At 39.4% G+C, this 15,614-nt stretch overlaps 1 protein-coding gene across 2 annotated transcripts in view; it reads right to left on the bottom strand.

The window, feature by feature from the left end:
* Positions 1-15,614, bottom strand: part of ICE2 (interactor of little elongation complex ELL subunit 2) — a 52,868-nt gene that overhangs the window by 11,880 nt on the left and 25,374 nt on the right. For both annotated transcript variants that reach the window (XM_032798509.2, XM_075069561.1), the window contains 4 exons: positions 14,782-14,941; positions 9,769-9,953; positions 8,352-9,315; positions 3,459-3,637 (listed from right to left, as the gene is read on the bottom strand). In XM_032798509.2, coding sequence (XP_032654400.1) covers positions 3,459-3,637; positions 8,352-9,315; positions 9,769-9,953; positions 14,782-14,941 — 1,488 coding nt within the window. The remainder of the gene's footprint in view (positions 1-3,458; positions 3,638-8,351; positions 9,316-9,768; positions 9,954-14,781; positions 14,942-15,614) is intronic.

Here is a 15,614-nt window from a genome sequence, read left to right as displayed (position 1 = left end):
AACACTGTAAATTTAAACAAATTTTATATTAAAAAAATGTGAAAAATATAAGAAATAGAAAAATGAATCTAAGTAAGCATTTATGTATAAGCAAACTACAATCTAATAATTAGATACAGTTATTACGTCTCTACGATCTGCTCCCACCTCCAGGAATTCAAGAAAAAGTAGACAGTTGTTCTATTTCTGCATTAACCTATTAGAGGGAAAGGAAAATGCCATCCATATTGTTTACCAAAACTACATTTAAAATCCAAAAATATAATTTCCATTTTAACACTAACATTTTGTGTTTAAAATACATAGAATATCAGTTTTCCTTTTATCTACAATGAATGGAAATAAAGCTTTCCCCCCACCCTAAATTTCTTTCAGAAGTTTAGAGTTTGTACGCACAGCTTTAAATTTCAGCAAATGGAAGTACAACTATTAATAAATAACAAAGCTCATACGTATGACTGTTAATGAAAGCAGAAACCCTGAAGAGCTGACAAAATGAGATGTTAGACGTCTTTAATTTACACGTTGACTTTTCCATGGAAGACGACTCCACTATTAATACAAAGTAATTATAAATTTTTAAGATTTGAAATTCAGTGCAAATACTAAAATCCTGTAAATCCCCAAATTAACGCTTACACTTCAAAAATTACCTTTTTGGGGGGAAACGCGTTAAAACCTCTGTTAACATAAATCTCCCCCTAACACTATTGTCCCTCAAAGCTTGAGGGAAAATGTGCAATACCCTAGCTACAAACAAAAAATTGTCATCATCAGGATTTAAGCAACGTATTAGGTAGTTACTTACAAGCATTTACAAGAAATGAGTTAGTATCTAAACAGCAATAACTCCTCCAAATAATGTACTGATCAGTGAACTTTGGGGAATAATCAAATCATAATGGAGACTGAATTCTGCATTAACAGAGAGAGGCCATATGCTCACATATTCCAAGAGTCTCACAAGTTGTATATGTTTCCAAGCATGAGGTAACATGCCAAGTTCATTAAATGAAAGACTAGAGGATCTACTCAAAGCACAGGAATCCCCTGATAATTTCAGAGTAAGTTTTTGATTCCCAGCTAGACAAAGTCTACACTGGAATATTAGGAATTCCCATGCTACTGAGATAGACTTTTGTTTCTCAAGCGCAACAATCTGCTGTGAAACATTTTATAGCAGCTTTTTTAACAGAATGAAGTGGGTCTGTGGGCCTTCTGGAAACAGAGATTAGGATCTTCTGGCCCACCTGCAAACCAGAATCCTCCTACCATCCCTCTCTGTGTTTTGGGAAACTCTATGGCCTCGTCCAGTCTTTCTAGCAGTTTGGGACCATTGCTCCCAAACCATCATGACTACCTTTAGCTTTGATTAGCAAAGTACAGGAAAAAAAGATGCGACAAAGCATTGTAGGAGTGACATGAGAAAATTCCACTTAAAATTTTTCTCCCTACTTCATTTAATTCAATATCACCTAATACAGGGGTCCCCAGCACGGTGCCCGTGGGCGCCATGGTGCCTGCTGGGGCATCCATATGCGCCTGCCTACTGGCCCCCAGACAAGCAGCCGCCGAAATGCCACCGAGAAGTGGCAACGTCAAGAAGCGCTACTGCCGAAATCCCGCCGAATTTCAGCGGTGACACCTCTTGATGACACTCCTTTGCGGTGGCATTTCGGCAGTTGCTTGTCCAGCGGCCACGGTCCTCGGAAGGTAGTCGTCTTGTAAGGTAATTATAATTATTTCCATTTTACAAGTGTGGCAACTGAGCGTACAGTTGAGATTAACTGACTTGTTCAAGGTCACACGAAGTGTGAGAGCACGAGCAATAGAACGGCGATCTCCTAACTTCTGATCCTATGCTTAAGTTACAAACTTGCCCTTTACGTACCATTCCCTCCTCAAAGCCTCCTTGCTCCAACCAGTACAGTGCTTGTACTTAGGATTGACAGGCATCCTATTTTCGACTGGAACGCCCAGTCAAAAAGCAACCCTGGCGGCTCCAGTCAGCACTTCCAACTGGACTGTTAAAAGTCTGGTTGGCCGCACAGCGGGCGCCCAGGGCTAAGGTAGGCTCCCTGCTTACCCTGGCTCCGTGCGGCTCCCAGAAGCAGCTGTCAAGTCCCTGTGACTCCTAGACACATGGTCGCCAGCGAGGCTCTATGCACACAGCCCCGTGAGCCAGCTCTGCAACTCCCACTGGCCGGGAACTGAGACCAACGGGAACTACGGGGGCAGCATACAGAGCCTCCCTGGCTGCCCATGCACCATGAGGCCGCAGGGATCTGGTGGCCACTTTCAGGAGCAGTGGTAAGCCCTGAGCCTGCTCCTGCACCCCCACCTTCTCATCCCCAGCCCCACCCCAGAGCCCACACCTCCCAGAGCTGGAGCCCTTACTCCTCCCTGCACCTCAACTCCCTGACCCAGACCAGAGCCCTCTCCCACAACCTGAACCCCTCATTTCTGGCCACACCTGGAGCCAGCATCCGCAGCCCAGAGCCTATACCTCACCCCCCACATCCTAATCCCCTGCCCCACCCCTCTCCCACACCTCAAACCCCTCATACCTGGCCCCACCCCAGAGCCCACACCCCCAGCCGGAGCCCCTATCTCCCTGCCCCAGTCTGGTGAAAGTGAGGCAGGGAAGGGGGATGGTGCGAGCAGGGGCAGGGACTCAGGGAAGGGGTGTTCAGTTTTATGCACTAGAAAGTTGGCAATTCTACTCTTACTCCATATTCGGAAGTATGAGGTCGATAAATTTGCAATCACACCAACAAAACAACATTCAAAAAATCAAACATGCAGTTAGCCTAACATCAATAAAAACTGAAAAGACTCTAGGTTTATAAATCTCAAGAAACAACTGTCCTAAATATGAACATCTGAAAGATCAGAAATGGACAGATAACACGAAGAGCAAAATAAAGTACTTATGGTCATGAAGAACCTCAGAATTATAGGCTTCATCCTGCAAATACTTAAGCACGTACATAGTTTTATTCAAGTGAATAGCCAATTGCCTTTAACTTCACAGGAGTCATTGTTTGTAGGATGGGGCCTCTCTTTGCCAACAGGCCATTACATTGCACGCTGTAATGAGACCAAATTCCCATTGTGGGAGTGTCACCACAGTAAGTAGTGAAGGATCAGACCCAAAAGTACTTAACTGCATGAACTAAATGGGGCTACACAATTCAAAAGTAATCCTTGCCTCTCTCCCTACAGAAAATAATTGCTCAATGGATAGAAATTCGACAGTTACAGAAATGAACAAAATACGAAAGGATGTAATAGTGAGGACTGGATGAGATATGTTAAAGGAATAAGTGTGTGTAAACAATACTGCAGTGCTTGAGGCAATGCCTTTATCTCCTTAGTGAACTTTAAATAGAAGTTTTGTTAATGGAACAGGTTTCAGTCAAGCACATACGTAAACGTGCCAAAAGCAGGATATTTACCTTTCTGATTTGTCTTTTATTACAGGATCGTCGCTCTGTCCTTACTTTTTGTACACTGCAACGCACGAGTAAGAGCAGGTCATCCAAACTGAACAATTTATATACAAGATTGCCATCCTGAGGAGCTGTGTATTCTGACCGGTCTTCAACAAGCATCTTAAGTTCAGCTGGGAGCAATCCTTTTGAAAATAAATAGAACAGAAAACAACAGTCTTTACAAGGAAGTAATTAGATTTTCCCCCCTCCTCAGAGTAGAATAAAACATTTATTGTATTTTATCTTTTCGTAAGATATTTGCAAAACTGTCTTATCAAATCAGAGGGGTCACTTGCTATGTATTTCTAAATAAACCAAACCTAGAAAATTTCATGCACAAATCCTGTGTAACTACTAAAAGTATACTAAACATTTGCATATAATTTTACCCTAGTCACAGCTATTCTTATGCAGACAGAACATTAGGCTACTGTCTTTATACAAATGTAGGATCAGAATCTGACCTCTGTTGCACCAGTGGACACCTGGAATAACTCCACTGAAGAAAAAGTATTTACTCTGAATCTACACTGCTGTAACATGGCAGATTCTGTCCCAAATACTATCATCGTCTGTGGAATCAGAAGAGGTTAGTGAATGTGAATTTAATTCTGCGATTTACTAGGATTTAGAGAGAAAAGATTTGAATACTGTACATAGCTACAATCATAGTAGGTAGGAGACCAAACCCATGGCTGAGGACAAGGGCTACAGGCTTAAAAAGACTAAAAGACCTAAAAGAAGTGCTAGGGTTGCATAAGTACTGGAACTCTTATTGTCAGAAGCTCATTGTCAGTGTGGTTTAAAATGCATCTGCTTGAATTCTAAAATGCTGAATTGCAATTAATAAAACTGGATGTCTTTCATGGACCTATATAGATTTAGAATAATACATAATTTTTGATGGGTTCAAAACAGAGCAACTATGGTGTTTGGGCAGCTGCCATCTCTCATTGTAGGTCTTCTAGATTAACTGCTTTCATTTCTATCAGTGCATATGACCTGTAGTCCTTTGCGTCTATTTCTTTTTAGGTTTCATATCCAGAATAAAGACATTTTTGGGCTTCTGAATCCAGCAGCTACTAAACTAGTGTATAATTTTGTGAAACATCATGTACGTGGGAAGATGTTATTGGATTTGATTTTTAACCTATTTATGCTTCAAACTAAGGAAACTGACTTTCAAATGTCTCCCTCACCAACAGAAGTCGGTCCAATAAAAGCTATTACCTCACCCACTGTGACATTCTGTACCTTGGGGGAAACATCTAGCACCCCCATGTTCATCCTTGTAAAATGATTGTGTGGTATCCAATGCAAAGTTTGGGTGTCTTCGGAAGGCTCATGATGCACTGAGCATTGTTGTTATAGTAATATTATGGGTTGTAATTTCATGTATATAGTTATGATGCTGAAAATGTGTCCTCATGGTTTAAGGCAAGCCCAGGCAAAAACTCCCCAAGAGCAGAGGGCCAGTTCATAGGAACAAAGGATACTGGCCTAGGCAACAACAAAGGATCTGTTGGACTCTCTTCCTTTGGTCAGTTTGGGACTGTGATGATGTAATGCTAATCTGACCCTGAAAGGGGGTGGGGGGGAGCCAAAGCCAAGAGGGAAGAAAGAACATGATAAAAGGAAGAGATGTTTGCCATGCTCTTCCTCTCTCTTTCACTTCTATCTACAGACATCACCACCAAGCGACTGAAGCGCTGATCAAAGGGGAGAGCCTGGCTGAAAGGCAAGCAGCCAGCCTGTGGTGAGAAGCATCAAAGTTTGTAAGGGCACTGAAAGTGTTGAGATCAGCTTACAATGCGTTTTGGTTTTATTACATTTGACCAAATCCGACTTGTTATGTTTTGACTTATAATTACTTAAAATCTATCTTTATAGTTAATAAATCTGCTTGTTTATACTACCTGAAGCAGTGCCTTTGGTTTGAAGCGTGTCAGAGTCTTCCCTTGGGATAACAAGCCTGGAACATATCAATTTCTTTGCTAAATTGACAAACTCATATAAGCTTGCAGTATCCAGTAGGAATAACTGGACACTGCAAGGCGGAGGTTCCTAGGGTTGTGTCTGGGACCGGAGATATTGGCTAGTGTCATTCGGTTACACAAGCCAAGGAGCAGCTTACATGTCAGAGGATGTGTGTGAACAGCCCAGGAGTGGGGCTTCTCACAGCAGAGCATGGTAAGGCTGGCTCTCAGAGTCAAGGATTGGAGTGACCTAGCAGATCACCACGTCCAGATAACACAAGGGGAATGTTACACCCACCTTTTCTAATATGCTGGTACTCACATGGCTACAACTACACTCCATATTTCAAATTATGACATCCTGTATACATCCAGGCCAGATAATCAGCCCATCCACTGGTGGCACAAAAGGGCCAAAAAAACCAAAAAAATCCATGTATGATGCCTCCTAAGAATTACCTCCATGCAGTAGCGCTAGATGCTTAACTGACCCCAAAACTGAGGAGCTGTGAGATAGTATACAAACCTTTATCTCTGGGCCAAATGTAGCCTGTATGAACTATCACATCCAGTACTTCAAAATCAAGTTTAAACCTATACCTGTACATTTTAAAGAGATTTTAAAAGAACCTCTGTTAAAGGGCCCATCAGCCTGTTCAGGACCCAAAACTTAAAATTTTAGGTAGTTAAGTAAAACTTCATTCAGCGTCTTTTTAATGATGCCTTTAATGGAATTTAAAGAACACAAGAAAGAAATATAAACATTTCTGGGGTTAATCATCAATCATCTATCTGAAGGAGGAGTAACAAATAGGAAAGATGGAAATATGTGCCAATCTTACAATAAAGCAAAAACTGATACAATACTGTAAAAAAAATTAAGCCTATATCAACATTAAAGTTATACATACACAGTATATACATCTAAGATAGATATTTCAAAATCACTTATTCCTAGTACATGATCCGTCCTGTAACTGAAAAGAATCATAAATTAAACAATAATCTGTGCGCCTGCTCCAGGCCTGCTGCCAAAAAGGATACAGAAATGTACTGAGGTTTGTCAGAATTACCGTATAATTTTGAATCACCTCAAATGGTTTACTGAACACTTTATGACGGCCATTCTTTCATTTGGCAGCACAAGTAAGCTAACTTCTCCAGCAGGATTGGTTTGCTGGCATAGCTAGAGAAATCAAAGTTCTAAGTGCCAAACACCTGAATTCGATATTTTTACTGTGCGAAAGCCAAGATAGTTAAGAGAATAAATTTGTACACCTCTGTTTGAGGGCAGGTGTGAACACGTGAGGGTGTAATTCCCAGGTTGAGAAGATATACCACCCACTCTGATTGAGATGGCGTGCTAAAATGAGAAGAGTAGCTGTGGTGGCATGAGGGCTAGCTGCCCTCAGTTTGTACCCAGCATCTCTGATGTTGCAGCTACACTTCTATTTTTTAACACCCTAGGCTGATCAGAGCTAGCATGGGTATGTCTCCTTGAGCTGGGAATTACATTCTGAGCTGGAAGGGTAAACATACTCTTAGAGAGATGAAGAAAATTTGGATAAAAAAAAAAATGGTCTCAATGAAACTATCTTTTAAACCCTAGTTCCAGTTTAACTGAAAGTTTCCCCAGGTTTCCTTCCTTTTACTATTTTCAGCACCACTCAGAGAGCTAACTTTCAACCACTGCCTCCCTCTATCCCTTGCTTCTTAGTTATGGGGTTTCCCCTTTCATTCAGTATTACTCAGCTGATCCTGGCTTGCTGGCACAATGGCCAGGAGCATTACCACCATAAGTAAAAAGAGAAAAACGATGTCCTATTGTCTAGAAGTTGTACAATATCCATCTCCTTTTTTGGTCACAAATACCCAAACTTCACCCTCCATTGATTTTCACCACAAAAGGATTAGACAAACTTCTTTGGGACTCAAAAGTAGCACTTGATACTGTAAAGCAAACCTCCTTCCACCATTTGACATTATGGAGCATAAAAAGAGGAAACACCACTCTGGAAGTACCTGTGACCTGCTGATGGTTGTTAAGCCAGGCCACAGAAGAGGTGCCCTATCTGAAGGAAAGAGATGCAGGGACTGAGAGCTGAGACCAGAGGACGGACAGACAAATAATCGCCAAAGAAGGCAGAGAACTAAGCCCTGCTGGGAGAAAGACTCCTTTGGTTTGTACTGGGACTTTGGACTCTGCTACCCTAAAAGGGGTTTGAACTTTTGGAGTGAGCTGGCCAGAAGGCTGAGTCACATAAACCACCGAACTGGACTCTAAATTCTGTCAGGAAAACTGAGGCAGAGAGGCTACAGCACTGTGTTTTGCCACAAAAATGCACATGGGGCAGTGATGCCATGACAGGGAGTAATTCTCATTTGCACAAATGATAATCAGGTCCTAGATTTTTAGTGAAGATATAAATGAGATAGAGAATAAATGTATTTCAATAAATTTGACAAATAATATGGCCATTTTAATGAACCATGTGTGACAATACACAATATTTGAAGTCCCCCCCGCCCCAGTGCTTGAAAAGCTGTTGGCCTGAACGCTTAGATACTGTAACTTTTTTTTGCTGGCTCAATAGTAAAATCAATCAAATAACATTTTACCTTCTTTATACATTTTCCATCAAGGATCAATACAGCTACAAAGATTTTCTGCACATTTTCTGCATTTAAGCAGAGCATCCAAGATTTTCGTTCTCTCTCACACACAACAAAGTGCTATTCCAAGCTTCATCACCTCTCCTCCACTCTCAAAAATTAACATATTTGCTACCATTAGTGCTTTCAACAGGACTGAATTAAGGCTTCAGTGACTGCCTTATCAAATTCTCCTTCTAATTTTGAATACACTAAACGCAACACTTACCCTTTGGAGTTCCCTGAAAATGTGAAGTCCATGTAAATTTAGGTAAGCTGCTTGTGTTTGCAGCAGGTTCCATGCTGGAAGCTACAGTGGGTTTTGAGGGTGGTGGCACAAGACTTGGTGCAGGATTAGAACTTTTATCACAATTCACCAGTGGCTGCTCAGGAGCTTTTGGGAAAGGCGGCTTAAGGAGTTCAGTTTGCATTTTCAAAATTTGTCCAAGAGGGTCAAATTCTTTAGATAGCCTTTTGAAAGGTTTTTTGGAAGCAGTTTTTTCCTGGTCTGGGCTCTCTGAAGAATTAGCCAGGCTACTTGATGAAGTGTGTATCGGGGAGGGTGATTTAGGTACATCTGCTACAAGATCTGGATTAGAATTAAACACAGCTGCTTTGCAATATTCTCCATTTTTACATTCCGTGTCAATGATCAAACGTTCTTCATCAGTATCACTATTGGAAAAAGAAATGGGAGTCTCATTTACTTCTGTAACTTCAGATTCTCTCCTGAAACTATCAGTTTTAGCCAAAGTATTTAACTTTGTACAATTGTCCAATACTTTGTTTGTGGTCGTACCACGCTGCTCATCATTTAACTCAACTTCATCTGAATCAAGGCCTTTAAATGAGGAATTTTCTTCAGAATCCGTCCACGCAACATCACCATTTGATGATGGCAGCTGTGTCTTGTTCACATTCTGCACATTTCTACATGCTGAAAATCCCTGTTCATTAACTTTGCTCGTTTCCTCTTCAGCACCACTGCTTACAGTAGATACCAACTGTTTCTCTATTTTTAGCTTGTCTGATAGAGTTTTACATATGTTAGCAGGAGTATTTTCCATTCTGGACGTCTTCAAGGACTTAGATGTCGTTCCAAAGGTCTCCAATTCTGTGACATCATTGTCAAAGTCTAGATTCATGTGGTCCAGACTCAGAGTCCTCCTTAACTGACAAGCATCAGAAGGCATCTTCATATAAACAAAGAAAAATTATTCAACAATAAAGTGCATCTCACCAAAGTAAAACAAATTGCTAAATCCAATACAACAGAGATGCACAAAATGTTGTACCCACCAGACATTATTTTGAAGACGGAAGGAACAATATTTTAGTAATTTATGTATAAAACACCTCTAAACCTAAGAGTCACAAGAGCCTTTCAAAATATGAGTAAAGGGAACAAACAATATGAAAACTGCCACCTATGTAAGCCATACAAACAAATATATTTAAAGAGGGCACACATCAGTAATCAGACTAAACTAGACAGAAGCATTTAAGAAGAGAGAGAGACATTAAAAAAACCTCCATAGTTCAGTGATGATAATGGCAAGAACCTTGTTTTCCCCCAATATCACTGCAGAACACAAAGATCAAGGAAATCAGATAGCATATTTTTGAAAAGACAGACAGCTACATACGTTCCACTGAAATATATTTTCCTCAAATGGATTGTCCATCAACACAGCAGAGACTGGAATAGTAGATTTTTTGGATATCACAGAGTCCAGCGGGATTTCATGAAAAATTTGGTTCTTCTCTCTCACTGTCATCTCTTTTTTTGGGAGTGGTGAGTCAATATAAATCACTTTGACTGGTTTGGCACCTTTTAAGAAGAGGAAAGGATTTATGTTTCCCATACTCTAAAGAAAAATCATTAGGTAATTTAAATATTAAATTTCGTCCCTTCGACTTGTGTTGAAAATCATTTTACATTCCTTTCTATTAATTTTTCATTGGGGAACACGTACATCTAAGAAAAGTGAAATTTATCAGGACTCCATGGCAGCAATATGAAATATGTTGACAGTTTACTTCAGTTTCACATATTATTTAAAGTGCAGCTCTATTCTGAAAAGTTAATTTGTAAAATTAGCATTTTGGAGTTTCACATTCATTATATCTCACAATTCCCATATTAAATATATTCAGTTTGCAAATAAAAAAAGATGTTTTCTCCAACTGCCAGCCCCACAAACTGATCTAGGGCTCTGAGTGTCAAGCCTGTTTTTTTCCATTTCACGTCTCATTAGCAGCAAGGAATGTTCAGCAACCTAAACTATATCCTTAGCCACAGTCAGCTATATATATATACACACACATATATACATATAGAGATATACCTATCACATAGAACTGGAAGGGAACCCGAAAGGTCACTGGGTCCAGCCCCCTGTCTTCATTAGCAGGACCAAGTACTGACTTTGCCCCACCAATGCTCAAACCACGGAGCTATCCCTCCTCCCGTAATGCCCTCCTGTTTTTAGAGACTTTGCCTTAAGTGCAACATTCATATCATAATCTGAAGACAGCGGAGTCTATGTTGATACTTTTGAAAACGTAGTTAATTTTACAAGGAAAAAAATCAGTGAAATTAATCTTTACAAAATCATTTGAAGGCAGGACACACACTTTAAACAAAAAAGTTATACTGAAGAGTTTGGTTATTTCAGAGAATAAGACCACCCTTTTAATAACATCACACATGATCGGGAGTCTTTTATGTGATAAAGTGTTAATTTAGCATTCTGCAGATTAAAGTGAAAACCATCAAATAGGTATGCATTGAGTCAAACAGTTACAGACAAGACAATTATGCTTCACAAACAAATACATGAAATTTGCAAACATTTGTATTCACTCTTTCCAATCCCCTCTTGCCAACTCCTTCCCTGGTATGGAATTCCCACTATCAGGGCTTGTTTATATGAACACTTATTATATAGCAAGTTCGGATGTGAATCTACCCTGCACCAGCTCACTGCACACTAAAGCTATGTACACGCTGCAGCTTAAATCAGTATACGTTATTTACATCCCTGAGAAACATAAACCACCCCTCTGAGCGATGTAAGTTATACTGACCTAAGTGCCAGGAGAAAGCTTCTCCCACTGACATAGCTACTTCCCCTTGTGGGGGCTGGAGTAATTTAAATTCATAGCAGAGCTCTCTCCCATTGGCTTAGAGTGTCTGCACTAGCAGCGCCGCTACATCAGTGCAGCCATGTCACTGTAAGCACTGTAGTGAAGCCATAGTCTAAGTATCCACAGGGTGCTGCGAACAAAACCTTCTGTAGTGCACTTTGATCTATCCCACTTTGATCTGGGAGTAGATTAAAGGACACCAAGGAACCTTTTTTAGTGCACAGCACCTGGGTCCACATGAACACAATGCACAGTAGACTGCTGTGGGATAGATTGACACCCAGCTTGCTGCAAGCTAAGTAAAAGCCCTTGGTTAGCAACTGTAATGGGAGGTGGGACAAAGCATTGCCTTGCCCACCTAACTCTCAATTATTCACCTTGGATATTCAATAAATGCTGAAGAAAAAACATTTTTTTTTATTCATACCAAATTTTGAGATTCCATATCACCATCAATTCACAATCCACTGACTTATTAAGACAACATTTTAACTTCTTTAACAAAGTGGAGGAAACAAAGTGAAAAAATGGACAGAAGGTAGTAGACATAGAAAGATGGGGAAATCTATATTTAAACTCCTGCCAGGATGCATCTGGCAACAAAAATATTTGTATTTGCACGACTTAATTGATTTTGACAAGGACTGTCAATTAATTGCAGTTAACTCGCGATTAACAACAAAATTAATCGCAGTTTTGAAATTTATTAAATATTTTGGATGTTTTTCTACATTTTCATTTATATTGTATTCTGTGTTGTAATCGAAATCAAAGTGTATAATATTTTTTATTATAAATATTTGCACTGTAAAAATGATAAAAAATAGCATTCTTCAATTCACAGTATACAAATACTGTAGTGCAATCTCTGTCCTGAAAGTGCAACTTACAAATGTAAATTTTTTTTGATTACATAACTGCACTCAAAAACAAAACAATGTAACACTTCAGAGCCTATGGAAAACAAAAGCCTACAGAAACAGAAGCCTACTCAAAAACAAAACAATGTAAAACTTCAGGAAGTCTACTCAGTCCTACTTCTTGTTCAGCGCTCTTCTTATTTACGATGTCACCAGAAAGTGAGAACAGGCATTTGCATGGCACTTCTGTAGCTGGCACTGCAAGGTATTTACGTGCCAGATATGCTAAACATTTGTATGCGCCTTCATGCTTTGATCACCATTCCAAAAGACATGCTTCCATGCAGATGATGCTCATTTAAAAAAAAAATGCATTAACTAAATTTGTGACTGAACTCCTTAAGGAGACAACTGTATGTCCCCTGCTATACTTTCCTCGCATTCTGCCATATATTTCATGTTATGGCAGTCTCGGATGGTGCCCCAGCACGTTGTTCATTTTAAGAAACCTTTCACCGCAAAGTTGACAAAATGCAAAGCAGATACCAATGTGAAATTTCTTTAAATAGCTACAGCACTCAAACAAGGGTTTAAGAATCTGAAGTGCCTTCCAAAACCTGAGAGGGACGAGGTGTGGTGCATGCTTTCAGAAGTTTTAAAAGAGCAGCATTCTGATGCGGAAACTACAGAACCTGAACCACCAAAAAAGAAAATCAACCTTCTGCTGGTGGCATCTGAATCAGATAAAGAAAATGAACGTGTCTGTCCACACTGCTTTGGATTGTTATCGAGCAGAACCCGTCATCAGCACGGACGCATGTCCTCTGGAATGGTGATTAAAGCATGAAGGGACATATGAATTTTTAGCACATCTGGCACATAAATATCTTGCGACACCAGCTACAACAGAGATATGAGAATGCCTGTTCTTACTTTCAGGTGACACTGTAAACAAGCAGCGGGCAGCATTATCTCCTGCAAATGCAAACAAACTTGTTTGTCTGAGCAATTGGCTGAACAAGAAGTAGGACTGAATGGACTTCAGGCTCTAAAATTTTAAATTGTTTTAGCTTTGAATGCAGATTTTTTTTTGGTACATAATTCTGCATTTATAAGTTTTAAACACTGAGATTGGTCATGACAATAGGATCAAATGACTTGGGCTACCTCTAACAGAGTGAGTGTAATTGATTTAGGCCCAAACTTTTAAAGGTATTTAGGCATTTAGTGCACACAGCATTGCAACACTTAACTGATTCAAGCCTAAGGTATGTCTACATTACAAAATTAAGTGAACCTAAGTCACCACAGTCATTAAATTGCTTTTGCATGTCCACACTACACTCCTTGTGTCAGTGATGCACATGCTCACCAGCAGCACTTGCACCAATTTAACTGTCAGCATGGAGCATTGCAGGAAGGATTCTGAAAGGCAACAACAGTCAACGTAAGCAACGCAGTGTCTACACTGACACTGCATTGACCTTACTACATCGACCTAAGCGGTACACCTCTCCTGGGGGTAGAGTTATTAAGTGGCTGTAGTAGGCGAATTACATAGGGGCTACATTTTACTATGGATGCTTACAGAGCAAGGTTGATGTAAGCTGCCTTATGTCAACCTAACTCTGTAGTATCGACCAGGGCTCAGTCTCATTTTCAAAAAGGATTTAAACACTTGGAAGTCAAAAAGGGCTTAAATCCCCTTTGAAAATGAGATTCAGGCTCCTAAATCAGTTAGAAAAGCTACCAGAAACCTCTGTTGTGAACAGCCTAATAATTTTCTATGGGCCAATCAAGTCTAGGGCCTAAGCTCATCCCTCTCTCTGCTTTTGTTGGTTTTATTTTGTATTCATTTTTTCCTTTGCTTTTCTTTATTTTCTGATCCTAGTCTTGACTTGGCTTGAGGCCAAGGAATGTCTCAGATTTTACCAATGAACCCTAGGTCATAGACTTAGTTTTGCCTTAACATTCTGATGGCAGTGCCACTGGTTCCTGTCACCAAGAAAAAGGGGAAACTACACCCAGCTATGAGATTGTGCCTCTAATCCACCCCTTCCAATCAGAGTTTACATGGACTAGACTCTGTATGCCTAAGGAAAGAGCCACAGCCCCATCATGAAACTGTCTAAAATGAATACTCCCATCTACCACCAGACCAGAAAGGGAGCACTATTTTCTTATTTTTCCATTCTCTTGTCTTCTTTTTGCTGGTCGGTATGTGTTTATGTAAACTGATTTGACAAAACTTAGAAAGCCTGAATGCTCTTTATAAAACATAATTACCATTTCCTCATTAAGAAACAAAGCTGTTTTTTTAACTTGAAAATTTTTCCTGCACACTTAGATTAATTATGTAGTATGATTATTGAGAAGTTAGATCTGAGACATTAAAAAGAATCATAAGCTATAAAGATAGTGGTGGAGTGCAAAAGAAACACCTAAGTAATTTTATAACAACGACAACAGAAAGCACATATTATTTGACTAATAATTCATAGAGTTACAGGGAATCAATGTATAAGCGTAAGTATGCACAAATAGGGAAAGACTATTTGGACAATTAGGATTTTCAAATTCTCTTATCTGTGTACCTCTGGAAAAGCGACTATGAAAACCACAAACCCTGTGAACAAAAACATACTGTACCTTCAGCAGTGATCATTTTAACAGAAACTGGTATTTCCCACTGTTCCTTATAGTTTAGTCCATGATTATTCAACAAAGTAAATAATGACTGACTATTTAAAACTATTTGTGGACAATATTTTAAAGCAAGTTTTTCAGCATTTGGATCCAAACTAATGTCCTGAAACAAATTAATAAAAAAAAAGAAATTAACAGTGACATTTTAAACATTAACAAGCAAAAAAAATTAATTTCAATATCCAGGGTTTTTTTAAATTACTGAATAAAAAAATATTTGAAAACAAATATTCAAATACAACATCAATGTTCAAGTTCAGAATCAAAGAAACTTTAAGGCAAGACCCAAAAGAGTTCTCTGAATCCTATACATACATCTTGTAGCACAAAAAATTACCAGGAAAAAAGGAAACAAAGAAAACCAATAAACAGCTGCATGATGCTTATAAAAATAAAAATAAAAAACCCCAAACAAAAACAAACAAAAAAATCCCACACAGATTTCTCTCCCTCATACAAACACACAATTAGTACTTTGAATCAGATAAATCAAAAAAAATACAAGCATATAACACAACACATTGAAGAGTCAATTTCAACTAATGGAGCATCACTACTTCTTGTTCATTAGACTATCATACGATGCTCTTGTATCCTCAACATTTAGACAAATATCAACACCTGATGGGTGTCGTAGCTTTCCTACTCCGATTTGAACCTTGGCGTTCATAACCGGAGAAGCTAGCATGAACCCCTCTAAGCTTAATTACCAGCTCAGATTTGATCTCGCTGCCACCAGTCAAAAATTCCAGGGTTTTGGCTCCCTCTGGTCTCCC

This window comes from Chelonoidis abingdonii, chromosome 9 (genome assembly GCF_003597395.2).
Source record: "Chelonoidis abingdonii isolate Lonesome George chromosome 9, CheloAbing_2.0, whole genome shotgun sequence".
Lineage (NCBI taxonomy): Eukaryota > Metazoa > Chordata > Testudines > Testudinidae > Chelonoidis > Chelonoidis abingdonii.
This window is presented reverse-complemented; position numbering and strand designations above follow the sequence as displayed.